Source organism: Lampetra fluviatilis, chromosome 28 (genome assembly GCF_964198595.1).
Source record: "Lampetra fluviatilis chromosome 28, kcLamFluv1.1, whole genome shotgun sequence".
NCBI classification, from domain to species: Eukaryota; Metazoa; Chordata; class Hyperoartia; order Petromyzontiformes; family Petromyzontidae; genus Lampetra; species Lampetra fluviatilis.
The window spans coordinates 12,182,356-12,209,659 of record NC_136302.1 but is presented as its reverse complement, the minus strand read 5'-3'; the positions used below and the strand labels follow the sequence as shown (position 1 = coordinate 12,209,659).

At 54.3% G+C, this 27,304-nt stretch overlaps 1 protein-coding gene and 1 long non-coding RNA gene across 2 annotated transcripts in view; one reads left to right on the top strand and one right to left on the bottom strand.

Annotated features, from left to right (window-relative positions):
* Window positions 1-8,343: 8,343 nt before the first annotated feature.
* Window positions 8,344-15,733, bottom strand: LOC144942817 (uncharacterized). Its single transcript, XR_013639415.1, has 3 exons — window positions 15,574-15,733; window positions 15,130-15,195; window positions 8,344-8,363 (listed from the first exon to the last, which is right to left on the bottom strand). It is a non-coding gene; the product is annotated as an uncharacterized LOC144942817 (long non-coding RNA).
* The window catches only part of LOC144942809 (membrane metallo-endopeptidase-like 1), a 51,409-nt gene continuing 36,324 nt past the window's right edge, over window positions 12,220-27,304 (top strand). The window contains exons 1-8 of the mRNA XM_078869783.1: window positions 12,220-12,762; window positions 17,676-17,842; window positions 18,896-18,946; window positions 20,350-20,511; window positions 21,625-21,705; window positions 24,441-24,536; window positions 25,579-25,697; window positions 27,173-27,238. Of these exons, the coding sequence (XP_078725909.1) occupies window positions 17,686-17,842; window positions 18,896-18,946; window positions 20,350-20,511; window positions 21,625-21,705; window positions 24,441-24,536; window positions 25,579-25,697; window positions 27,173-27,238 (732 nt within the window). The 5' untranslated portion in view covers window positions 12,220-12,762; window positions 17,676-17,685. The remainder of the gene's footprint in view (window positions 12,763-17,675; window positions 17,843-18,895; window positions 18,947-20,349; window positions 20,512-21,624; window positions 21,706-24,440; window positions 24,537-25,578; window positions 25,698-27,172; window positions 27,239-27,304) is intronic.

The window sequence follows — 27,304 nt, the reverse complement described above, 5'->3', positions numbered from 1 at the left end:
AAAACATGAATGGTAAGTAAGTTGTTTGAACATCGACCGTGGATTTTACGTGAAACCACACAAGTGTTGAGAAGCATCCTCTGCGTAATACGAAACACAAATCGGGTATAAAATCGTGGGACCCATAAAATAATAGACATCGATTGGCCACGAGTATTATTCTGACACAATCGACAGAATCAGCGTCTCATATGATGGGGGTGGGGGGGGGCAACACTCAAAAGAAGAGCGCGTTGTGTTCGCGATTGTGCTCGTTCTGTTAGAAATACGTCGTTAGCGGGACGAGGGCCCCCGGGAAGGAGTCGTGCACCTCGCCGTCGTCTGTGCGCAGCGCGAGAAGCGGTTAATGAAGCAAGGCGACGCGCGTTAAGTGAAAGGGTGAAATGGGCTTTGCTCTGAGCTGCCAACATTCATTCCGTTATGATTTGACAGCTGCGGTAATGAGGGGACATGTGGATGCAATTTTGGTGTTTTGTTTGTGTCCGTGCACACAGCAGGTGGCTACAGCCACCGGTATGACACCAACGGCGACATCACCGCTATGACATCACCGCTATGACACCAACCGTGACATCACCTCTATGACACCAACCGTGACGTCATCGCTATGACACCAACCGTGACATCACCGCTATGACACCAACCGTGACATCACTGCCATGACACCAACCGTGACATCACCTCTATGACACCAACCGTGACGTCATCGCTATGACACCAACCGTGACATCACTGCCATGACACCAACCGTGACATCACCTCTATGACACCAACCGTGACGTCATCGCTATGACACCAACCGTGACATCACCGCCATGACACCAACCGTGACGTCACCGCTATGACACCAACCGTGACGTCACCGCTATGACACCAACCGTGACGTCACCGCTATGACACCAACCACGTGGTGACCGCGCTTCCTCAGGTTGGCTGCCGCACTGTGGTCGCACCGTAATGTGTTGTACAACACGATGAGAATAAAATAGTTTTATATAATAAAATAGTTTAATATAATATAATAGTTAAATATAATATAATAGTTTAATGTAATATAATAGTTGATAAGAGAATAAAATAGTTGAATGTAATATAATAGTTGATAAGAGAATAAAATAGTTGGTGGTGCCGGCCCGTTGGGAACCCGAAACAGACATTCTGTTGTGTGTGACGGGAGAGAGACGCAGGAGAAGAGATGGGAGATGTAGTGAGGTGAGGGACATGTAGACAAGGGGCACAGGGGGAGTTGGATGAGAGAAGAGAGATCCAGACGAGATCGACATGAGGTTAATTGGCTTGATAATCAGTTTGCATTTTTTAAAGTATTTTTTTCATGCTGGCTGATATTTCGTTCAGCCCGACTTGTTTCAATAATCAGGGGCCCCTTGAGCTGCTTGGGGCTCGAGGTATTTGCTTGGTTTGCCAGCGTCACGGTCCAAATCCGCAACATTTAATTCCCCAGATAATTCTCAATTGGGATCACAGCGACATCGGGCCCTGCTGTTAATCGACTGCTGACGATGTGAAGCGTGCAGCTCCCGCATGCCGGCTCTGCGCTATGAGAACGATGAACACCAAACGTACACACGTGTGATTATATTACACGATGTCAGTCGTAGCACACAGTGACACAAACAAATACACTAGTTAAAGGGCATCGCGTTGGCGAGATGTTAACTCCCTCGCCAGGTGTACAGGAGGTCGTGAGTTGAATCTCGACACTGACGCCTGCTGCTGTATATTTCGAGTCTGCGTGTCTCTCTCCCTGTGGTGGCGTGGATTTTTCTCCGGGTCCTCTGGTTTTTTTCCCTCCACATTCAGAAACACGCTTTTAGAGCAGTTGGCTGCTATACATTTCCACACGATAAGCTACTTCGTTGAGCCATCATTTGTGAAAGCCAGGTCGCTTCTGAATAAGAGCTACGCAGCTCAGTGGGCCTTATCTTGTCAAATAAAAAAAATAGTTCATAGTTTTGGTTTTAAAGGTCGCTGCGATTTGTTGAGATCACAGCTCGGCTCGACTGTTTGACCTTTGAGCACGACCTCCATGTCGTCCCGCAGCATGCCGAAGGTGCTAACAAATGTTGATCGTTTATAGTTTGACGATTGTGCCGTCATCTTTTGCCGCCCCAACCTGTGCGTCCACGTGTCAAAGAGCCCGAAGACTTACAAGCGCAAACATTTACAAAAGTCATCCCATTTACCAGCCGTGTGATCAATTGTGGACATTTTCCCTCGCTGGCCGCGGTGTTGTCATAGCCGTGTGCTCGCCCCCTTTGGGACGGAAAGGTCATCAGGGGCCTGGCTGACGCAAGCATCGCCACAAGCATCGCCACCGAGACACATCTCGACAAATACACGCAACACTACAACGTCTTGAACCGGCGAACAGCGAAAGTGCTGCAAGGCGGAGGCACCAGTGGACGTGTCCGTGGAATGTTTGCAAAGGGTCAACGGCTATTCACTCCCGTAGCCTCGCCTTGTTTAAAGTAGGGGGCTGAGGGGGGGTGGAGTGAAGGGGGGGGGGGTAAATACACTCATCTCCCTCCGTCCCCCGCTCTCCAACCTCCTCCCCTGCGCGCTTCCATGCCCGCGCCACTGCAAGTCCCAAGTCCCAAGTTATGCCTCTGCTGAATTCTGCATTCACCAAATGTTATGCAATGGGTCACAGTAACGCGATGTCCTCCCCCGCGGACTTGGCAGGATTCCAACGGCTACATGTCCGTGGGGTTTTCCTCTTGAATAGGATGGCGGTGGTAGCGCTTAAACTAAACTATACAGATTTTGTTTTTAACCAGGTAAAGCCCACTGAACAAAATAGTTATTTTTTTTAGAAGCGATCTAGCTATCACAAAATGATAGCTCAACGAAGTCGCTTATCATCACGTGGAAAGTTAAAGCAGCCAAATTCTCTAAACGGGTGATGTTGAGTCTAAACGTGGAGGGAAAACCCGGAGGACCCAGAGAAAAATCTATGCGACCACAGGGAGAGAGACACGCCAACTTCAAATATATAGCAGGCGTCAGGGTCGAAATCCAATCCAGGACCTCCTGTGTACCAGGTGAGGTAGTTAACACGCTGACGCCGCGGGTGCCGCGGCTTCAAGACGCGAACGGTAGAGGCTCAACAGGACGAGGGTTAACGGAACGATCTCAGAAGTCACGCCACGTTCTTTATTTCCCCCGATTACAGCCCCCACAGAGGAGCCAGGCAGCTCTTTACCAGAGGGCGACACGGCCGGCAGACAACAGCGCAAGCACAACTTCACAATGTACCAGCTATACGTGGGTTTAAACTAAATACATAAATAAACATACAATAGCATGATTATAACAGCATTTATCCTGAACGTAAATATTGATACAATTATCCAATTTGTACCTCCGGTGCTGGTAATAAATACATTATTAGTACGTTAATTACAACAGCATTTATCCTGAACGTAAACATTTCCACGAGTATACAATTTGTTTCCCCGGTGCTTGGTATTAACCAGGGCGGCCGCTGGATGCAAACCGCGAACCCCTCTGGAACAAGTGGCGAATGTGCTGCCTATACCGCGAGCAACCGTGCCACTGCATTGCAAAAGATCGTGTCGATCAGTGCGTGACGCTCTATTAAAACAAACACCGCACGCACTGAGAAGGTGAGAATGTGAGAAGGTGAGAATGTGAGAATGTGAGATGATAGGTGATCTTTGCGCGCTGCATGTTAAGTTCGATGTCCTTTCCCCGCACCTCGGGTGAACGCGGCTGGCTACCCACACGTGTACATCGATGGCATTTAACATCACGTGGCCCGCTGCTTGCAGTGCGGATCTCCGCACAGAACGCGAACTGGCGCGATTTTTTTACGATCCCCCCCCCCCCCTAAAATGAACCCCCCAACTCGACACATCGTAAATAACGCTGCCATGCTGCACGTGCTGTCTAAACCACCGCGGTCTGCACTCCTTCAAAGGAGGAGGAGGAACAGCAACATCCCACCAACTCTCTCTCTCTGTCTCTCTCTGTCTCTCTCTGTCTCTCTGCTGAAGCCCTCTCGTCGTGGCTAGAAGCAAGACACCTCGACATAGGCATTGCAACTGCTGAACATACCGCAGCTACCATCATGCGACGTTGCCATTCACCTCCTGAACATCTTGCCAGCCGCAAACCCAGAATAGAACTCCCATGAGAGGGGAAACAACTATGTAATAGCCGACGTTTCGGTGCCATTGCCTTCTGAATAGCACGGATATTTTACAATTATGTCACTTTTTTTGTAATATATATGTTAGGGCCACGGTGTTATTGATGTGTTGAGTTTCGTTGTTGTTATTTGTGCTTTTATGTATGTACACGTGTGTATGTTGAACTTTCGCACCGGATGGAGCCAACCGCACTAATTAGAGGTGCGGCGGAACGACAACAAACAACAAACTAAACACACTACACGCAGTTCTAAAAAAAATAGAGTTTTAAATCTCGATTTAAAAATGCACAGCTACAGTGGCTTTCTAATATCGGAAGCAAGAGCGTTCCAGACGGCCGCAGAAGCGCATCCGAAAGCGCGCGACGCGGCGTGACCACCGCCTTTGTTCGATTGCCAGCAGCCAAAAGCCGCTGCTGCCGCTGCTGCTGCTGCCGCCGCTGCTGCCGCCGCTGCTGCCGCCGCTGCTGCCGCCGCTGCTGCCGCCGCTGCCGCCGCTGCTGCCGCCGCTGCTGCCGCCGCTGCTGCCGCCGCTGCTGCCGCCGCTGCTGCTGCTGCTGCGGGGATGACCACAGCCGCCGCAGTGCCACTCAAAGACGTCGCTGGCGAGGCGCGCGCCGCTCTAGTTGACGATCAGTTCACTTGGCCTCTCGCGGGCTCCCACTGCCCCCTCCCCCCTCCTCCTCTCTCACAGAAACCTGCCAGCACCTGATCCACACTTGGGTCGGGGCACTGAGCACAATTACTTGTCCTTTTGTCCATCCCTTTTTGGGCGGGGGGGGGGGGTCTCCTGTCGCGCCGAGACGAGGGTTGCTGTTGCCGAGTTTCTGTCACCTCCTTCCCGTTATTGTGATCGGCGTATTGTACCGGGGCTCGCGTTGAGTTGCAATTAAAACAAAAACCCACGTTTAGTTTTTTTTTTAACCAACACACAACCAATCGATCGACGTGCACCACTACTGGTCGCACGCGCACCGAGTTGATGTTAGAGGGCGCGCAGCGAAGTGCTCGAGTTGTCAGCTCCGCACCATCGCGATAGAACGTCGAAGAGGTAATGAGCACAGAATAATCAACAACAACAACAACAAATAGAAGGACGAGCAAAACCGCTCGCTCTCCCGCCCGGTTCGGCGCGCGAGAATGGAGGCCTCTGTCTGGCGCGTCGCGAGTCCAGCGGAGGCGCAATCCATCCCAGGGTCTTGCTTCTGCCTTTCCGCACGCGGCCGAGCCAACTCACTCCAGCTGCTGCCAATCACAGGGGTCAGGGGGGGTGCGGGGATGAGCGTGGTGTTTTTGGAGGCTTGGGTTTACTTTCAGCGCAATTAATTGCGCGATCTAACAGCGATCCACGTGGTTTGTGTGTGTGGGGGAGTGGTAGTGCAGCGGTTTCCGCGCTGCGCTACGAATCCGGCGACCAGAGTTCGAATTCCGCTCACGGCCACCAATCAGTGACGTTTATCTTCACCGCTCCTGGGCCTCCCCTAGGTCGACTCAGCCTCAAATGAGTACTTGGTGCGGTGTGTAAACATCACCACTCGGGAAACAAAGGCGATCGGGCGTGGTGCTGGCCACATATCTCCTCCTGCGCCGTGCCGGCCTTCATGGGTGCTCGCCAACAGAACTTGCTGCGAGAGTCTCTTGAAGCTACACGGGTGATCTTTGTCTTTCGTGTGTGTGGCCATTGGCAACGCCTGTCGTTTGTCCTGGCTGTTATTGATCGTCCGGCCATCATTCCTCGTCCAGTCACGCGCATCTCCCAGTGGCCATGCTCCTCTCGATGGCTGCTGCTGCTACTGCTGATGATGCTGATGCTTCACTGGTCACCCGGTAGCTCAGCTCCCCCCCTCCAACTCCCGGACTGGACGGGCGCACGGGACGGGCGCAGGGTCCCTCTCGTTCCTCCGTCGGCCCCAAGCGCCCCCCCCCCCTCGGCGGTTGCCGAGCGCGCGCGCTGCGGGAACCCGCGGCTCGCGGTGGCGCCCCGAGGTCGCTGCCGCTGACGCCCAGCGGAGAGCGCCGCCCTTGCCCAAGTGCGCTCGTTCCACTAAAATACGTTCACCCGTCGTGTTCGCCCCTGGGTGAACACCCACGGGTGTTCACCCGTGGGTGTTCAGCCGTGGGTGTTCAGCCGTGGGTGTTCACCCGTGGGTGTTCAGCCGTGGGTGTTCAGCCGTCCCCGGCAATTTGCTTTAGCGGCCAACCGGTTAAACTAAAAGCAGTAAACTCAACCATTGTTTTTCTTTACCAGGTCAGGGCCCCACTGAGATGCTACGTAGCTCTTTGGCATAAGCGACCTGCCGACCACAAGCGAGGGCTCAACCATGTGGCTCAACATCGTGTGGAGATGTATAGCGGCCAAGCACTCTAAACGCGTCATGTTGATGATATATGTGGAGGGGAAAACCGGAGGAGCCGGAGAAAAATCCATGCGACCGAGGGGAGAGAGAGAACCGCAAACTCCAAATACACAGCAGTAGGCGTCAGGGTCGGGATCGAACCCACGACCTCCTGCACACCCGGCGAGGGAGTTAACATCTCATCGCCACCGCGGCGCCCATCGTCCCTGGGCTGTTGCACGGAGCGCTCAGCCTGACCCCCCCTTACTGCCCCGTGCTGAGTGCACGTGGCTGGGAGCCCGCAACCTACCGCTCCTAAATGTTTCGGTGAATTGTTTCAGCCAAGAGGCTGCAGTGTGTTTGTATCGCTGTATTCTCTCTCTCCACCCTCCCACCCCACCTCTCTGTGCCATTAGAAATGTTCAAACTGCGAGGTCCCTTTAACCGTGCGGCACTAGACGGAACATCCCATCAGGCGCTGAGTGGTTGTGGCTAATGGTGCTGTCAGCGGGCCACGCGCCGCTGTCACGCACGGCGCGAGACCCCATAGTGACCTCGACGCACCGGCACGCGTGCCGCGCGTGCCGCAATCCGATCAGAGTCGGGAGAATCTTGTTATCATCCTCATTATTTTCTCCTCCGATGGGTAAACACATTACAGCGCTTAACACGGCACGGCATGCATTTACTACTGCCTGTGTGTGTGTGTGTTCATTTTGTACTAACGAAAGACAAAGATCACCCGTGTAGCCTTAACAGATTGTTGGGGCAAGTTCTGTTAGCGGAGTAGCACCGATGAAGGCCGGCACGGCGCACAAAGGCGTTGGGTGTGGCTTGCACCACGCCTGGCCGCCTTTGTCTCCCCTGTACTCATGTTTACACAACGCACACGGGTACTCGTTTAAGGCTAAGTCGACCAAGAGGAGGCCCATCAGGCGTTCAAATAATCGTCATTGGCGTTGGCCGTGAGCGGGAATCAAACTCGGAGGGACAGCTTCGTATCGCGGTGGCGTGAGCAGCCACTGGCTGCGCGTGCGAGGACACCCACGGCCCCAGGTGGAACTTTCGAATCGATCCTGGAGGGAAGCTTCATCCGGGGCTTGCGGTCTAACAGCCCCGGGCTTCTGCGACGGATGATCACGGCGCGTGACAATGGTGGCAACGACGATCCGCACCAATCAGCCGCGGATCTCGCACGAGTCGCTCGGCACGCTTCTGCTGCGGGGGCGCCAGGCACCGATCGTGTCATCGCCAACACGGGCGGCGGGCGAGGGGAAGAGGAGCTGGGTGGTGGTGGTGGTGGCGGTGGTGGCGGTGGTGGCGGAGGTGGTGGTGGTGGTGGCGGTGGTGGTGGTGGTGGCGGTGGTGGTGGTGGTTGTGGCGGTGGTAGCGGAGGTGGTGGTGGCGGTGGTGGCGGTGGTGGTGGTGGCGGTGGTGGTGGCGGTGGTGGCGGCGGTGGTGGTGGCGGTGGTGGTGGTGGCGGTGGTGGTAGCGGTGGTGGTGGCGGTGGTGGCTACGCCGCTGCACGTGGCTGCAACGTGGTCTAGCGCTGTGTGTGGAGACAGCAGAAGCAGTGAAGGTTCCAAATCTGAATTTGTATTGATACCGGAACAATCCGATAAGCCGTGAAACTCTCTGGATCATCGCGCACAGATGTTGTTGTGAAACTCCCTTCTTCTTCTTCCTCCTCTTCGCGTGGCTGTGCGTGGAGGAGGTGCCGTCACCCCGGGCTCGCCGTGCCAAGGCGGCCCTGCAAGTGGCCCACTCCTCAGCACCTCGCCCGTCTCCGCCTGGCAGCGGTGTCGAGTGTTGCGTGGAGGCTTCTCGCGGTGCTCCTGTTTCCTGCCACGTGTGTAAAACACTCGCCATCATTTATTCGATGGCAGTAAACATCCATAATGCAGGGGGGGGGGGGGGTTGGGGTTAGATCGCGTAAATATCTAAATGTGTCGTTAAACCCGCCACCACCCGACACAGCCAACTAGTAAGCGTTGTCACGTAAACAGAACGTGCCAATTCGTCACTAGCACAGCACCACCGGTGTGTTGGAGAGCCAAGCCACAACATTTACAATCTGAGTACGACGTTTCGCCAGAAATTACAACTAGCTTCATCAGGCTACAGCCAGATTTGTGGATAAATCCTAAACCCAAAAGCCTGCATTATGGATGATGATATTGGTCGCATGTGTTTAACTGAAATGAAAAAAAAATCTTTAACAATTTTAAACACAAACACAGCGTAGTGGCAAGGCCCTCCTGAAGAAGAGTCCCCACCCACTGCACGTGGCCCTCGCAGTTAGATGAGTAAATTATTATGATTATTACGAGGTGCCGACCTTCGTGATGGAGTTGTGAGCTGTGGTCTGAAAGCAGGTGTGATGGTAATAAGAGGGGGGGGGGGTCGTGACGGGGAGGGAAGGGGGGGTGTACCGTGCTGCGAAGCAAATGAGATTTAACTCCCGGTTGGATTGCGGTGTCGTGGCCGATCCCGGCATAACGGAGCGGAATGAGCGCTGACACCGCGTGACCGTGACCGCGTGCGGACCCCCCCCTCCCCCCGTGCGCCCGCCCCTGTCTGTGTGGCACGTGGCGGAGCGGTGGCGCAAGTGGTGGCGGTGGTGGTGGTGGTGGGCGCGCGCTCACGGACCCGGCGAGCCGAGTTCGATTTCCACATCGGTAGCGAATGTCTCTGACCTGTTGTTGGGCTTCTCCCCTCTGTCGGATGAGCCTTGCGTAAGTGCACGTGGTGAGGTGCGCGTGTGTGTGCGCGTGCGTGTCTCTTCCCATCTACGAGAGTGCTTCGTGATTACAGGTCACGTGCACAGCAGTCACCACCACCAGGCTAACCACGATTTGTATGCACGTGTGCATGCTGAACTTCTTTCGCACCCTACGCAGACAACCGTGCTAATCGGATGTGCGGGATTTAATCGATTCGTTTAACGTGTGTGTGTTGCCGCTTTTGTTCGTGTGTACCTGCGCGGCAGTATAATCAAAGTGTGCGTTTTATATGTGAATAAATAATTCATTAAAAATGGGTGGGGGGGGCAAGGGGGGGGTTGGCTCCGGATACTGAACTTATTTATTTATCGCGAAAAAATATTCACGGCGGGATCCATTCGTTAGGTGTCCAGCCAAGCTGCGCTCCGAGCAGCGCTTTCATCATCATCATCACCGCAGCAGCAGCAGCAAAGCGAGCACAGAGGAGGAACGGGGCAGTCTGAGTGTGACTTTGAACTTAATAAGAACTCTTTACTCACCACAGCGGGCTGCTGTTAAATAATTCTCTGTCCACCTTTCTCTCCGCGGCTATCTCTCTCTCCCTCGTCCTCGCTCTCTCTCTTTCTCTCGTGTGTTTTTGTTTGTACGAGATGAGCGAGTGGGGTGACTGAGCAAGGCCTGCATTTTATTGATTGGAAAAACACAAATACAAAAGAGTCTGCTGAGAGCCCCTGGGCGAGCGAACAGTTGTCGTGTACGCATCGCCGGGGTCGCCAAACCTGTGGCTCTTTAAGGAATGCCGTTTCGTGACGCCCACAGTGCATTGCGGCTCGTGAAATATTGAGGATTTTTTTTTGCTTTTACCGGATTCCAATAAAAAAAATCCGCCCCTCGAAAGAGGGCCTCTTGTGAATGGCCCTGTGCAGTCCACTGCTGGGTGAGGGTCTCCCCCGCCGTGTTGGTCACCTGGGGGGCCTGTTTGACCATACTTCACCACGCTGGTCTCTTCCCCCGCTATCAAGGAGGAAGGCGTACTGACACGTGTTACTGACGCGTGTTACACATCACCCGCGCCTTGCAGTGGCCTGCAGGTGTCTTGCCTGGCCCCCGCAGATCTCCGTGCTCACCATGACTCTCATTATCATTATTTCACTTTTGGGGCAATTGTAAATAAATCAACAAAGTCGGTTTATTTTTTTGCTGGAAATTTCGTTGAAACCCCCCGCCCCTCCAGTCGCTTTCCGAGTGACCGGAGGTCGCATCGTGAGCTGCCAAATCGCTCAATCAGCCCGGCGACTTGAAAGCCCCCAGCGCACCGCGAGCTTCGTGACCTCTCACATTCGCCACGCGGCGCCCGCGCTCCGGTAATGGCCTTCAAATTAGCGCTGCTGCAGCAGTTGCAGCAGTAGCAGCAGCAGATGCAGCAGCAGCAGCCACGCGTGTGGAAGTTTCACAACGCTACCCGACTGGCAGTCCGCTCGGTTAAGGGAGCCTTCGTGAGTTTCCGTTTTGTTTTATCCTTCCGTCGTGGCGAGCATTCTCGCCGACTCGAACGTTGACGGAGAAATGCACCGCCTTGGAATGCCCCCGATCTCGTCAAACAACAACAACAGCAACAACAGCAGCAGCAACAACAGCAGCAGCAGCAACAACAACAGCAGCAGTAACAACAGCAACAACAACAGTAACAACAACAACAGCAACAACAACAGCAGCAACAACAACAGCAGCAACAACAACAACAGCAGCACCGTGCCTGGCACACGCGAGTGGATGGGTTTGTTTGTGTGTTGCTGACGTTCTGCGACGCGACGCAAGATCCTCCCGTGCAGATGCCACCATCGTTGGGCGAGCTGTTTATTTATTTGTTTATCCATGTTGTTCATTTATTTGTTGATTCATGCTGTTCATGTATTTGTTTGTTCACCGGCTCATGACGACCGTACAACGCATTCCTGCAGCAAAAACAACCACCCCCCTCCCCCCCAGATCGAGACACGGACTACGCACAAAACAATAATCAACAACAACAACAACGATGGTGATGATGTTTTTAGTTTTAGATGTACTGGACTGTATTTTGAAAGAGAGCAGCGGCGTCGTTCGTGAACCTTCCATCGCTCGAGGAATCCCAGACGTGAGACAACGAGCTGGAAGGCAGCAGCCAGGCGGGGGGGGGTGACCCAGCCCCACCACCAATTGCCTGCGCTCTGCGGTCCTCCATACATGAGGATGTTATCGGCCGGTGAATGAGCGCTTGCACGTGGGGAGGAAACGGGAGGGCCCCGGGAGAATCCGCGCGTGTGAAGAAGGCGACACTCCGCCTCGTGCACATGCAACAGGCGGAGCTCCACATTTTTTGCGCTGACTCTTCCTGGGCAGTGCGGCTCCTCGTCGGTACCCACGTGACGAGAGATTCCCAAACGCGTGCGTGATCCACCAACCCCCGCTGCCTCCACGGCGCTGAATTGTCACGCAATCAAAACTTTACTTTCTCAACTTGCATTCACTTAAGCCAAAGGCCCCTGCACTTTCAATTGTAATTCTTGCAATAAAACAAACAGCAGCAGCAGTGCACCTAGCCTGGCACACAGGCGGCGTGGTGACGTCACCGCCACATCGTAGCGAACGGCGGTTGTTGTTGATGATTGGTAAGGTGACAATGATGATGATTATGATGGTGATTACGATGATCGTGTTGTTGGTGGTGAGAGCTTGAGGCGGGAACATGGACGGAGGGAGTGAGGGACTATGGTGGTGGTGGTGATGGTGATGATGATTGCTATGATGATTATGGCGTGGTGGTGGTGGTGGTGATGGGAGACCGCCATGGGAGGAAGAGCATTGTCCCGGTGGAGGGAGGGAAGGAGGGGAGGGAGGAAGGGGAGGGAGGAAGGGAGTATGGTGGTGGTGATGATGATTGGTATGATGATGATGGGAGGCCAAGGGAGGAGGAGTGCCCGTTGGGTGGGGGTATACGTGGAGGGAGGGGAGGGGAGGCGAGGCGAGCCGGCGGTGTTCTTCACATTTCGCTGCCGAGACGCGGAGAGGCACCCACGGCTCCTATCCAGGCCCCGCGCTCCCTGCGACCGATTGCTCCGCTCGCAAATCCCACTCGGCAAATTGTTCCCCGCCGCTTTGCGTTCATTAACAACCGGTTATATATTTTGGTTTTTTTACCACTCCAATAATATATTTACATATAGGTGAACTGTTCTAATCGTTTATTTCGCCGATTGCTTATTCTGAAGATTTTTATCATTTTTGGAGGATATTTCATGAAATTATAGAAGCGTTGGCTGCTTTAGTCTTTTTTATAATAATTATAACAATTATTAAATTACATTAAATAAGTATTATTATAATTATAATTTAGGACCAAAGGCTCGGTAGTGAATTTCAAGCGAAGTTGCTGACCTTCAGTCGGAACGACGGCCTCATTCGCTTGACGGACCAAGCCCCCGCCTGCGATGATGTCACGGGACATCAGAGAATCCAGCAACATGTTCTGGTAAGTGCTGCTCGCTGTCACCATCATCATCATCATCTCGTGAGCGACTAGACACTCCATCATCATCTCGTGAGCGACTAGACACTCCATCATCATCTCGTGAGCGACTAGACACTCCATCATCATCTCGTGAGCGACTAGACACTCCATCATCATCTCGTGAGCGACTAGACACTCCATCATCAGCATCAACAGCAGCAGTAGCTATGCTCCATCCACTGCTGGACGAAGGCCTCTGCGAGCCGCCACCGCCGCTCGCAGATCCCGCCACGTAGATGAGCGATCCGCCCAACCGCAGGCGATCTGCACCGGAGCCGATGTCACCATCGCCCCGTCTCCCTGTGGTGGTCGTGGTCGTCGTGGTGGTTGTGGTGGTCGTGGTGGTCGTGGTGGTTGTGGTGGTCGTGGTGGTTATGGTGGTCGTGGTGGTTGTGGTGGTCGTGGTGGTAGTGGTGGTCGTAGTGGTCGTGATGGTTGTGGTAGTCGTGGTTGTGGTGGTTGTGGTGGTCGTGGTGGTCGTGGTAGTGGTGGTGGTGGTGGTGGTTGTGGTGGTCGTGGTGGTTGTGGTGGTCGTGGTAGTCGTGGTAGTGGTGGTGGTGGTGGTTGTGGTGGTGGTCATGGTGGTCGTGGTGGTCGTGATGGTTGTCCCGAGGTGGCCGTCCAGCCCTTCACGGGCTCCTGCCTCCTCACCCGCGAGCATTTTCGTTTTTAGTTCGGACGATATTCTGGCAAATCGTCCGATGATGCTGGATGTTATCACCAGCGAAACGTCGTACGTACTACTCAAATAGTAAATGTTGTGGATTTACTCTCCAACACACCGGTGGGTTGAAGTAGTAAACTGATCGGCGTTTTGTCTACGTGACAAATCCCTCCCTAATTGTCCGTGTCGAGTGGTGGAGGGTTACGACACAACATTTATACTTACGCCATCTAACCCAAACACCTTTATTGTGAACACTATCGGTCGCTAAAGCCCCAATACGTGTTCAACTGATATCAGAGAGCACGCTCGCTCGCTCGAGTGTGAGTGTGTGTGTCCTCTACGCCGACTTCCCCTCCCTCCCTCTCTCTCTCTCTCGCAGCGCCTGTCTGTGCTGCAGCACTTCTCTCGGTTTGTTTGGATTTTCTTCCTGCCCACGGCAATCACTTCGCGGCCAATAAGCCTTCGTTGTAGGATACACAATCGGCAGCGTCATCGACCAAGTGTCCCATCCATACGTCCATCTGTATCGGCGAGTGCGTGCGAGCTGACGCTGGTGTACGTGCAAGTGTATCGTGATTTAAAAAAAGTTCAACGAATGGTTGTGAAAATCTACATAATTGTCATATTGATCATGCAGTATACTGTTCACGTTAAAGGATAAATGTGCGCCGAGCCTGAATGGTGTACTGACTGCGTTGTAAGCGTACGTATTCATAAACAATTCAAAGGTGCCGTTTGTTACTGACCGCCTGACGTGTTGGGTTCAGCACCCGTGATTGTATGTATAAGTGCGTGTCGGGCGAACGGTGGTTAGCGCACCGCGCTATGGACCCAGCAGCCTAAGTTCGATTCCCTGCCACGGCTGTCACCGATGGCGAGTGAAATCTTGACCAGTCGGCCCTGCGCCACCCACGCCTGCCTGCCTCCACCGGCGTGGTGAAGTATGGTCACACAAAAAACCTCGACGAATGACGTCAGGAGTTCCCTCCCATCCAGCAGTGGATGGACCGACAGAGGCTGACGGCACGTGTCAGACGGACGCGGTGGCCGTGTCCGCGTGCTCGCTACCTCCGTAGGCAGCGAGCACGCGGAGTTTGAACCCCACGTGGAAGTCGCCACGTGACTTGCCTGGCCGTGCGAGAGCTCGCTCTGCACGTGGAATGCGCAATCAGCGGCGACAACGAGCGGGGCGCCGGTTCGTCGTTGTGTTTTGGCGCCAGGTGCCATCGAGGATGCTTTGCGGAGAAAATAAGAGAACGACATTGTACGTCCGTACAAGAGGCAGGCATGACTGCGACTCCGATAGTGTGAACTGGCCCACAGTGATGCTCGTTGCTAAACGAGCCACTGCTGCTGCACGTACAACAATCACACGCACAAGGGAAGGCCGCGGAGCTGATGGGACGTGAACAATGGCTATGTAGTGAATGTGAATGGTCAGAGACGTGTGGGGAAGGAGGTGTAGAGTGGGTATGTTATCACAATGCATATCGACCCGTGTGATGAGTGGTCAAGAATGAGTTTATAAGTGGTTGTTCACCAAATTACTACAATACAGTGCGAGTATAAATCATTGTAATTAAAAACCTGCAAGACAGCCATGCGTCCACACCTTCACAAACCTGCACTGACCAACCAGCGTTGTGAAGTGTGTCACTCACCCAGCGTGGTGAAGTGTGTGAGATAACGCCCACACGAGGAGGCCCTCATCCAGCAGTGGATTGAGACTGCGCGTGTTGGTGCCGCGTGTCGGGAACCGAACGCGCTCTCAAGCACGCGGCACGGAACGTCGGGCGTCGTGTGGGCAGCCCGCGGCAGGACCAAACAGCGCAGCGCACAGAGAGGGAGGGAGAGCGAGCGAGCAGGCTGTGGTTACCGCACCACGCGAACACAAATACTAATTATCTGAAAACATCGCAGACAATGAAAAAGGGCACACACGATGTGGCAGGAAGGGGACTCCGCTTGAACAACTCGGCGCGGCCTACTCCCGGATAAAACAGCAAGGTGCTGTTTGGGAGAAATCAAGTTATACGGACATGCCCTTTGGCACGACGCGCCCTGGAAGCGCACGTCTGCCACTCGAATTCCCGTGCGGCTCGCACCTGGCTTCCGTGGGAGCTGTGTTTGCTGTTGTTTAAAAGACGCCTCCTGCTCCCTGTGATAATTGACGTTGTCCACGTGGCGCGTCCAGCTGCCCCCCGGGCGCCCTGCCGCCGTGGCGCGCGCGGGGTTCGCCGCCGTTGTCGCCCTCGCTTCGGTTGCGACCAGGGCTTAGGGAGGGGGGTTCTCGCTGCACATCCACCGGGTGGGCTGGTGAACTGGGGCACGCAGGAGGCGCGTGGCTGCTCGTCGCCACAGCTGCGAGACAGAGAGATCGAGAGAGATCGAGAGAGAGATCGAGCGAGAGATCGAGAGAGATAGATATACTGCGCGTGACGTGTCGGGTGTGGATTTATTTGCCATTGCCGGCGACCTGAGCACACCCGGCTGGATTCGAGGCCAGGTTGTGTCGCTCTGCTGTTGATCCTTGGGCTGGTGACGCTCCGCTTGTCGTTGTTGTTGTTGCAGAAGTTCGTGGTTCAGATCTAGCGGCCGCCCTGTTTAATACCGCGATGTGTATTAACCACAAACCTACCACTACGACGAGAGCTCCTACGCGCCGTCTGATGAACTCACAGGGGGCGATCAAGATCCCCTGGCGTCATGCGCAAGGGCGGCCAATTGTGGGATCACGCCACGCACACGCAGAGCAGCAGCAGCAGGCATCGATCGGCAGCAGACTCATGATGCCCCCAGGACACTCTTGCAGATGAGACTGCATCCTGGTCCCTGTGTTCAGAGCCGGTCACAAGAAACCAACTTGAGACTTGGACTTTTGTGTCCTTGGTGTCTTTTCTGTTCCCTCTCTCTCTCGTCCCTCCGAGCGCGTGTTTGTATCCCAGGCGGGTGTGTGTATCCCAGGCGTGTGTCTGTATCCCAGGCGTGTGTTTTGTTCTTCTCGAACGTGTCGTTGTTTCGGCTCCGACTTGCTGGATCGCCGTACGCGCTGTGCTCGTGTCGTCGCGGCGTCTCGGGTCAGTGTCTCTGCCGAGACTCCCTCATCCTGATCCCTCGAGCTCTCTCACCACGCTTCACAAAGATTTGCTTCAAAATCGAATTCAGAATTACGCTCCAGATATACGCATTGAATCATTATCATCATCATCATCATCAGCCATGATCTATCCACTACTGGATGAAGGCCTCCCCAGACAATCGCCCATCCCCACGTGGTCTCACGACGCGAAACCGTTTCCGAGTTACCGAGCACGTGGGGCCGGTTCCGCATATGCTGCCGATTCCATTTCTCCCGTGAAACTAAATTACTTTAAAATTTTATTTTAGCAGCAGGTAAGGCCCACTGAGCTGCCATGTCGCTTTTTTAGAAGCCACCTCGCTATCACAAATGATAGCTCAACGAAGTTGGCTCATCGTGTGGACATTTGTATAGCAGCCAAAATGACTCTTAACTCGTCATGTTGATTGTAAATGTGGAGGGGGGAAAACCGGATGACCCGGAGAAAATCCAGAGCGACACGCAAACTCCAAATATACAGCAGCAGGCGTCAGGGTCTGGATCGAACCCACGACCTCCTGCACACCAGGCGAGGTAGTTAACATCTCCTAGCCACCGTAATAATGATGAAAGAGAGAGAGACGCAAACTCCAAATATACAACAGCAGGCGTCAGGGTCTGGATCGAACCCACGACCTTCTGCGCACCAGGCGAGGTAGTTAATATCTCCTAGCCACCGTGATGATGATGAGAGAGAGATGCAAACTCCAAATATACAACAGCAGGCGTCAGGGTCTGGATCGAACCCACGACCTCCTGCACACCCGGCGAAGGAGTTAACATCTCATCGCCACCGCGGCACCCATCGTCCCTGGGCTGTTGCACGGAGCGCTCAGCCCCGACCCCCCCCCCGCTGCCCCGTGCTGAGTGCACGTGTTTGGGAGCCCGCAACCAACCGCTCCTAAATGTTTCGGTGAATTGTTTCAGCCAAGAGGCTGCAGTGTGTTTATATTGAATTGCTGTATTCTTTCTCTCGTGTGATACAGGCGAGGGAGTCAACATCTCCTAGCCACCGTGGCGAGTGTACCCCCCCCCCCCGCCGCCGCCGCCATGTGAAATTGAAAGAGCGTTGTGTCCGCGTGGTCCCAGATCGCGTGTCATGGCGAAGTCGGAAAGCCAAATGGACATCGTGGAGAAGCAGACCAAGCCGCGGCGCCAGCGGCTGTCGGCGCCGCTGCGACTCGGCGCGGCCCTCCTGCTGTGCGCCCTCACGTGCGCCGTGGTCGTGCTCGCCGTGCTCTACGTGGCCGAGCGAGGTGCGCGATGACGACGGGGGAGTGTTTGTCGCGATAGCCAGGATGGCGGAGTGTTTTTGTCGTGACAGTGAGGATTGGGGAGTGTTTGTCGTGACAATGAGGACGGGGGAGTGTTTTTGTCGTGACAGTGAGGATGGGGGAGCGTTTGTCGCGACAGTGATGGGAGTGTTTGTCGTGACAGTGAGGATAGAGAGTGTTTGTTGTGACAGTAATGGGAGTGTTTGCCGCGGAAGTGAAGAAGTGCACCTGTTCGCGCGAGTGATGGAGTGTCGCGGTGGGATTGAGTGTTGTTGGGAACGATGGGAGTGTTGCCGCGATCGATGGTGTGAAAGAAGCGTTTCATTGTGAAGGAGTGTGCTGGAATGAGTGCGCTCGAGTGGAGGAGTGTTTCAGTGTGAAGATGCCAGAGGGAGTTGCGTTGACGGTAACAGGGAGGGGGGCACGCGGACTGGCAGGCAGCCGTGTGCCAGAGTCAGTCACTCACTGTGTTTGACCTGGTGCCCTGGTGACTTGGTGACCTGTGACCTGGTGACTTGGTGACCTGGTGACCTGGTGACCTCGTGACCTGGTGACCCGGTGATCTGTGACCTGGTGACCTGGTGACTTGGTGACCTGGTGACCTGGCACCCTGGTGACCTGGTGACCTGTGACCTGGTGACCTGGCACCCTGGTGACCTGGTGACCTGGTGACTTGGTGACCTGATGACATATGACCTGGTGACCTGGCACCCTGGTGACCTGGTGACTTGGTGACCTGGTGACCTGTGACCTGTGACCTGGTGACCTGGTGACCTGGTGACCTGGTGACTTGGTGACCTGGTGATGTGGTGACCTGGCGACCTAGTGACTTGGTGACCCGGTGACCTGTTCACCTCGTGACTTGGTGACCTGGTGACCCGGTGACCTGTTGACCTGGTGATGTGGTGACCTTGTGACCCGGTGACCTGGTGACCTGTTGACTTAGTGACCTGGTGACCTGTGACCTGGTGACTTGGTGACCTGTGACCTGGTGACCTGCTGACCTAGTGACCTGGTGAATGTTTTCCCCCACAGAGAAGAGGGCGTCTTGGAATGTGTGCATCACTCCCGAGTGCATCGCGGCCTGTGAGTAACCGCCACCACCGCCGCCACCGCCGCTCCATCGCTTCCGCCGTACAAAACCTTCCCTCCCCGCGTCGCCTCCCCCTCTCGCACGACCGCTGACCGCCTTGTCGGCGCGCGGGCAGCATGGGCCGGTGATGCAGACACCGACGACAGTAGCGTATATACTGCAGTACATTATAGACTGTACCGCTAATGGAGAGAATCAGATATCGCGGGGATTTTGACCCGACGATGCAAGGTCCAGGTTTCCGAAACGGAAACCAAATTAGAATAGAAAATAAAAAAAACACGTTTTATTTCTCCCGCAATAGAATTATTAATTTTATATAGTGTCGTCGTTAATGGAAATCGTATCTCACATTCGCTGAGTAGGAACCGCAGACCTAGCTGGAAGGCTGCAACCAGGCGGTGAGCCTGCACTACCAACACTTCATCTGGAGTTCTCTATATATCAAGTTGCTTTCAGCCAATTCGTGCAGCCACGCTGAGTAATATGACTCTTTTTTCAGCATGGTCCTGCTGCTGCTGCTGCTGCTACATTGGGTTGATATTTGTAAGACGTTTTCAGCCGATCAGTGATGAGTGGTGTTTACTATCACTATGCATGTCCGGAGGAAACCGGAGCACCCGGAGAAACCCACAAATGCGAGGGGACAACACTCTATCCCGTACAGAGGGGACAGGAGATCAGTCCACACTTTGCTTGATGGCAATCTCCTGGTAGAGCCCGGGCATTGCACCTCCTCGATACCCGCGAGAAGGGAGCCTCGCAAACAGCGTTGGATTTGTACGCACGTTGAACTTCTTTCGCACCGTACGTATAACCAAACGTGCTAATCGGAGGTGCGAGGGTAGGACAACAAAACAGTTCTAGACAAATGAGTTTTCAATCTTGATGATGATTTAAAAGTGCACAAGCTCCACTGGCTTCCTGACAAGGCCACGCGCAGCAAGGCCACCACCAGAATCGTCTCCTGATGACCCCGTCAATGTCACGCCACGAGACGGAGCGTTGAGGTGCTGGAATATCAGTGGGGTTGCCACCTCTCCTGGTTCTCCCGGGACTCTGCTGTTGTTGTGGAGTCAGCTGCTGTCCTGGGAAATCTCAAAGTCTTCCCGGGACGTGAACTATCCCAGTTTCGTTGTTTTTTTGTCAGTTTCTTAATCTCACTCCCTCACTCGCCCGCTCTATCGCTCACTCGCCCGTCTGCTCCATCACTCGCCCTATCTCTCGCTCGCTCGTCCACTCCCTTACTCACCTGCTCCCTCGCTCGCCCACTCCCTCACTCGCCCACCCCATCGCTCACTCGCCCGCCTGATCTATCACTCGCCCTATCTCTCGCTCGCTTGCTCCATCGCTCGTCCACTCCCTCACTCGCCCGTGTCGCGTGGGGGGAGTTCAGCGGCGCGCATCCTGGACGGCATGGACTCCACCGTGGACCCGTGCCAGGACTTCTACGGCTTCGCGTGCGGCGGCTGGCTCAAGAAGCACGTGATCCCCGAGCGCAGCTCCTACTACAGCACCTTCGACATGCTGCGGGACGACATGGAGGTCGTGCTCAAAGGTCAAATAGTCGAACCGGGCCGTGATCTCAATACATCGTAGCGACCTTTAAAACTAAACTTATATTTTTTGTATCTTACCAGGTAACGCCCACTGAGCTGAATAGTTATTTTTCAGAAGCGACTTGGCCGTCACAAATGATATCTCAACGAAGTGGCTTGTCATCGTGTGGGAATGTATAGCAGCCACATACTTTGAACGCGTGTTGATTGCAAATACGGATGGAAACCCAGAGGACGCGGGGAAAATTGCACGAGACCACGGGGAGAGAGACACTGCAAACTCCAAACATACAGCAGGCGTCAGGGTCGGGATCGAACCCACGATCTCCTGTATACCAGGCGAGGTAGTTGACATCTCACCACAGTGGCGCCCTCCGGCGCAAGCGAGCAAACGAGGAGGATTATTTGGTAGCTTGTCATCCGGTGACAGCCCTTGTAGCCCAGTGGTGGAAATTCCACATTCCCGTTGCATCACGTAACTCGCTGACCTGCCATCTGTGAAAAATAGAGCATCATAGCTCATGGGATTCCTCCTCCAGGCAAATACAGATTCTGTTCCTGAGTCGATCCAGAGAACAACCGCTCTTGGCTTTCCCTGCTGCTGAGTGTCGCTCATTGTATCGACCCCGGAGGGATGACGGGCTGAGTTAGCTTCCCAACCGGGAGTTGAACTCTCTGAGCTTCACGATTGTGAGCCGCTCACTCTCCGCTGAGCAGCCCCGGGGCCGCGAGGCGCGTGCCGTCACGGGGCCCGTTCGCCGCTCTTTGTAACCGTGGACATATACTGGACGTGGTGTGCCGGGTACACTATCATCGTTATCATTATTATCTGGTTCGCCGGCTCGGACAGACTCGGCTGAAATTGAGCACTGGTTTGTACCACCCTTCACCCGGCTCACAATCGAACTCTGACTGTGGATTGCTCGCTGTGTAACGCTCGCTACGAAACACTCGCTAGGGAACGCTCGTTACGAAACGTTCGCTGTGGAACACTCGCTATGGAACACTCTCTACGGAACGCTCGTTACGAAACGCTCGCAAAAGAACGCTTGCTATGGAATGCTCGTTGCGGAGTTATGATTTGACCCACGCTTGTGTTGTTCTGTTTTCAGATGTCCTCGAAAGGCCAGACACGGGCAACCGTGAAGCCATCAGGAAAGCCAAACGGCTGTACAGATCCTGCATCAACGAATGTAAGTGGTTTAGAGACTCAAGGTTGACCGTTTGACAGAGTCCAACTTGAGCTGAGATTGTGACATCAGCTCTGTCCGTCTCTCCATCCACCTGTTCGTCCATCCGTCTGTCCATGCTCTCTGCAACATGGGGCTCATGATAACTCTCGTCAAGATGATGACATTTGAATGACATTTCGGTTTAAGTTGTGTTGCTATTAGACGTTTACCCCATGAGAGAGTACCGGACAAATTAACTTCAGGGTTTCTAAAAAACTTGGACGAAAAAAAACTCCTCCAGCGATTATGCGAAGGGATCTTCAGCCAAGGCGATGACGTCACACGCGCAGACTATGGCGTCATCTAACCTTGCGACTCGGCAACTTGACGTCATCATCGCCAAATACCCGTCAATCCTGTGCAGCCGAAACGCGTGTTTGGAAAGGGCGAGACAATAATCCATGCGTGCGCACGCCTGTTCTTCCTCGCGTGATGATGATGCCATCGTTCGACATATCCTCGCGCACGGAAATACGTCTGCCGGGGTTCGTATTGTGCAGGCACTTTCCTCGAAGCTGCCAGAATGAAAAATAAATACCATAATTCTTTTACGATGCTTTGGAAGGCTCTTCGGGAAGTTTAATGATGTTTATCGGACAATAATGGCCTCTAACGACTGCTTCCAGACATCGGAATATTTACGCCAGAATTCGTGCCTACGCATCCGCGCGCAGCGCGTGGACACGATCCAATAGACGCGCGCACGCGCACGCGGCAATGTTTCCTCTCCAACGCCGCAAAGTTCAGGACGAATCAGAATCGGAATACAGATTTACGTCGGAGAGAATTGCCTGCTGTCAATGTCCACGTGTGAAGCCACTTCGTTGAGCTCTCGTTTGTGGTGGGCAGCTCGCTGCTGAGAAAGAGCTACGTCGCCGTTCAGTGGGGGGGCCCTTACCTGGTAAAAAAAACAAGTTGTTTTGTTAATGGGTTTTAGTTTAACTGGGTGGCCTGCTAAAGCAAATAGCCAAGCACGGGTGAACAGCAACAACGGGTGAACACCAACGGGTGAACAGCTCCAATGGTCCTTACCTGGTCTAATAAACAATGTACTACTATAATGAGCCATACTCTTAGTTCTTTCGGTAAAGTCACGTAGGTAAAAAAATAAAATTAAAATTAATAAAAAATAAAATAAAATAAGTTTTATTAAATTTATTTTATTTTTTATTAATTTTACCGAAAGAACTAAGAGTATGAATCCTTGCAGTCACGAAAGCTTCAAATCTAGAATATGAGCCAATAATGTTTGTGTGTACCGCGCGTGACGTCACTCCAAGTCGACCAGCCCCCCTCATTAATAATCATGAACAGGTGACGTCCTCCACATGTAGCACCCCCCCCCCCCGCCATTAATGATCATGAGCAGATGACGTCACTCCACATCGAACAGCCCCCCATTCACAATAATTAGCGGCTGACGTCACTCCACATGGGGTGGCGAGGCGCCTCCTCCCCCCTCCTCGGCGTCAACTTAGAACCCTCACTACAAAGGCAGAACCCTCACGTCATCACGTGGTCTCCGTAACGCTGTTGAGACATCGACGTAAAAAGGACGTCATGATGAACAAGGGATTATAACCTCCAAATGAAATACGTCTGTGTCACCGCGCCCTTACCGATTGCACACGAATGGATGCAATGAACATCACGTCGCGCTTGGCCTTTCGCTTGCAAGTTTCACATTTACCGCAATACACCCGTCCTTGGACGGGCTCAAGGCTCGTCTATAGCCAGAAACAAATCGGAGAAACCTCCCTGCTGCCCGGTGCACGCGGGTAGAGCCGCCTTTGAGTGGTGACGACACCGGTCGGCATTGCACGACAGCGGCGGCCGGTGGTGTTAGAACGTGGCCGTGAGAAAGGGCCCCGCTGGTGTCACGGGGACGGGAGCTGGCCGGGCGCCGACGCAGCGATTCGTGTCTTTGTCTACATCGCGTTGGCACCGCCCCAGGTCCTCCCCTCCTCGTCTCTCGTCAGAAATTCTGCCCCCTGCGTCTTGCCGTGATTGCGCCGCGGCGCTTGGAGTAAGCAAGCGACTGCTAAAAAGTAAACGCTCGTTTTGCTGCTGTATATATTACGGTGCCGGCAAGCGCCACCGTGGCTAGGAGATGTTAACTCCCTCGCCTGGTATACAGGAGGTCGTGGGTTGGATCCCGACCCTGACGATACCTGCTGCTGTATATTTGGGGTTTGCGTGTCTCTCTCTCCCCGTGGTCGCTTGTCGCTGGCTGCTGTGCGTATTGAGCCTCCGTGGTCAGCAACTGCGAATTGACGTCCCGCGCAAAAACGTATATTTGATGACGGTGCTGATGATGATCATGGTGCTGATGATGATCATGATGCTGATGGCAATGGCCGCCGGCCAAGAATAATATCGCAGCGGCAGGTAAGGAATGGAACGGGTCAGAGAGGGGACGCCCAGAGAGGAAATGGAGCCACGAATTCGGTGCGAGAGGTGGTGGCGGCGGCGGCCGCAGCGGCTGCGGCTTGGAGTGAGTGGCCCTTCACCCAGCAGTGGATTGCTTGACCGTGTCTGACAATGATGATGACGATGGCGATGAAAAAAAAAAGCAATCGTGGGAGGGAGTTGTTACGCAGCGGACGTGAGTCCTCCGGCACCTTCGTGTGCGGCATTCACCGATGGCCTGCGTATGCGTGACGTGGCGTGCTTCATGTCTTTGTTTCCACACCCAGCTGCCATAGAGGAGAGGGATTCGGAGCCGCTGCTGAATCTCCTGGACGGGATCGGCGACTGGCCCGTGACCAACGACAACTGGACCACGACTCACGGTACACTCGGGGCAGAGGGCCCCTCTAGACCCCGCCCCCCCCCCCCAAGACTCCACCCCCCGCCCAGACTCCAGACGCCCCCGAGACTCCAGCCCCCCCCTCAGCCCCACCCCCCAGACTCCAGCCCCCCTCTATATTCCAGCCCCCCCCCTCCAGACTCCAGTTCAGCCCCCCCCCTCCAGACTCCAGCCCCCCCTCTATATCCCCCCCCCCCTCCCCGCAGACTCCAGCCCCCCCCTTCTAGATTCCAGCTCCCCCTTTAGACTCCAGCCCCCCCCCCCCCAGACTCGAGCCCCCCACCAGACCGCGTGCTCCGAGCGACATCTCTCACGGAGATCTCAGAATCGCCGTTGTCGCCACCGGAGGAGCAACCCGACGGGGCGATGATGAAGCCCTCGTCTGCAGTTGCCCGGCAGGGGCGGGTGGGCTGCCTTGGCACGCACGCGGTGCTGCGGCAAATCTCTCGATTGTTTGCTGGGTGTTTACTCCGGCTGCTTTCGGTTTTTTAAAAATGATTTCTAGCCCTCTCGGGTCGAACGCGTTAATCACGCAGCATTGGCCCTGTTCATAACAGAGGAGGGCGGAGAAGGACGTCACGGTAACTCTCGTAACGATGAGCCATTATGGATGAGACTTTAGTGTAAAGTTATGTTGCTATTAGAGACTCGCCCCAGAGAAAAGCGGACACTCTGGTCAAAACTTAAATGAATGACCTGTGCGTGCGTGCGCGTGCGTGCGTGTGTGACGTGGGGCTCACGGCAACTCTCGTAGAGACCGATCCGACACGAACGAAACTTTTGTGTGAAGTTGCGTTGCTCGTGGGGGAATCCGCCTCCAGAAGAAAAAAAGAAAACCAGCCACATCTATCGAGGCTCTGTCTCTCACAGGGGCTGGCTGGGTGGGTGGGTGTTGTGGCGAGGTGGTAACCCTCGTGACGATGATCCGACGCGAATGACATTATTAGTTTTTTACCAACAAACTTTGCGCTGCGCGATTGTCGGCGAGCTTCGGGCTGTCGTCGTGGTCGCGTCTGGCCCCGCAGGGGACGACTGGCGGCTGGACAACGTCCTCGCCAAGCTGAACGCCGTCTTCTGGAAGAGGGTCATCGTGGACATGTACGTGGGGCCTGACGACGAGGACTCCAACAAGCACGTCATCCACGTGAGCGCACACCACCACCACCCGCTCGCTCGCTCTCTCTCGCTCTCGCCAGCACGACGTCCGACGTTTCGGCTACCCACGTGCTGGGAGCCTCGTTCAGGAAGTGAAGCGAAGCAGCACGCGCCTTAGCCGAAACGTCGAACAACGCACGATCGTGATACACGTGCGCTGCATCTCTGTGCAGCAGCGTGGAGGGAGGCGCGCGTGGTTCAACACGGGGCGTGCATGGGGCTGTCAATACGAAGCCGTGCATCAATAGCTGATTGTAACGTCGTTTTCTATATACAAATATAAAATGTACAAAGAGGCAATGTTCCATGAATCGATGCTATATATATCGTCTCCCGGTTAAATAAAGTAAAGAAGTTCAACATATATCTACATACGTGTGTGTGTATACATACATGTGTGTGTAAACATACATGTGTGTGTGTATATCTACATACATGTGTGTATACATACACGTGTGTGTGTATATCTACATACATGTGTGTATACACGTGTGTGTGTATATCTACATACATGTGTGTATACATACACGTGTGTGTGTATATCTACATACATGTGTGTATACACGTGTGTGTGTATAGCTACATACATGTGTGTATACACGTGTGTGTGTATATACACAATGTACCCACGTGGAACATTGCGAAGGCAAAAATTCTGCGGCATCGACAAAAATTGGTCCCGTTTCGTGACCGCCCTTCGGTGCGATTGGGGGTCACTGAGCCCCCCCCCCCGCCCCCCCCCAAGGAGTGGGGGGGGGGTAACCGTACCAACTCGTTCAAGTTGCATCATCTTCTGTAACCACCTCGCGTCGCAAGCCTCGTCGGAGATCTCGGCAGGACTGGCGGCTGGTCACGCTCGGTCGCCGTGTCAGCGGAGTTACACAGCAAAGGCCCCGGGCCGTGTTTTCCCAAGCGAGGCGTGTTTAAGGATGACCCCCAAAGACAAACATCGCTCTGTGATCTCACAGTCTTGTGGGGATGCAGAGGTTAGGACTGTGGTGGTGGTGGTGGTGGGGAGGGAGCGGTGGAGCGGCGGGTTAGCGCCACGCTGCGCTACGAACCCGGCCACTCGAGTTCGATTCCCGCCCACGGCCAACACCGGTGACGATGATCTAAATCTGTCCTGGGCCTCTCCTAGGTCGACTCAGCCTTAAATGAGTACCTGGTGCGATGTGCAAACATCGCGACTGGGGAGACAAGGGCGGCCGAGCGTGGTGCTGGCCACCCAACTCCTCGTGTGCCGTTCCGGCCTTCATGGGTGCAAATCGCTAACAGCACTTGCCCCAACAGTCTGTTAAGGCTACACGGGGGATCTTTGCATTTGTTGTGGTGGTTGTGCGTGTCGAGCAGACACCGCCCTTAGTGCGCACACTCGTCCACTCGGGTCCCTCCGACTGATATCTCCGACTGCACGAGTCCACGTTGTGTGTGTGGCTTATCCTCCGCCTGTGTTCCTCTGCCCAGGTCGATCAGCCAATGCTTGGCCTCCCCTCCAAGGATTATTACTACGGTGACGGCAATTACAGAACGGTGAGGAGAATGGACAGAATTCACTTACGACTCGTGGCCAGTGGTGTAGTGACTACATTATCAGTG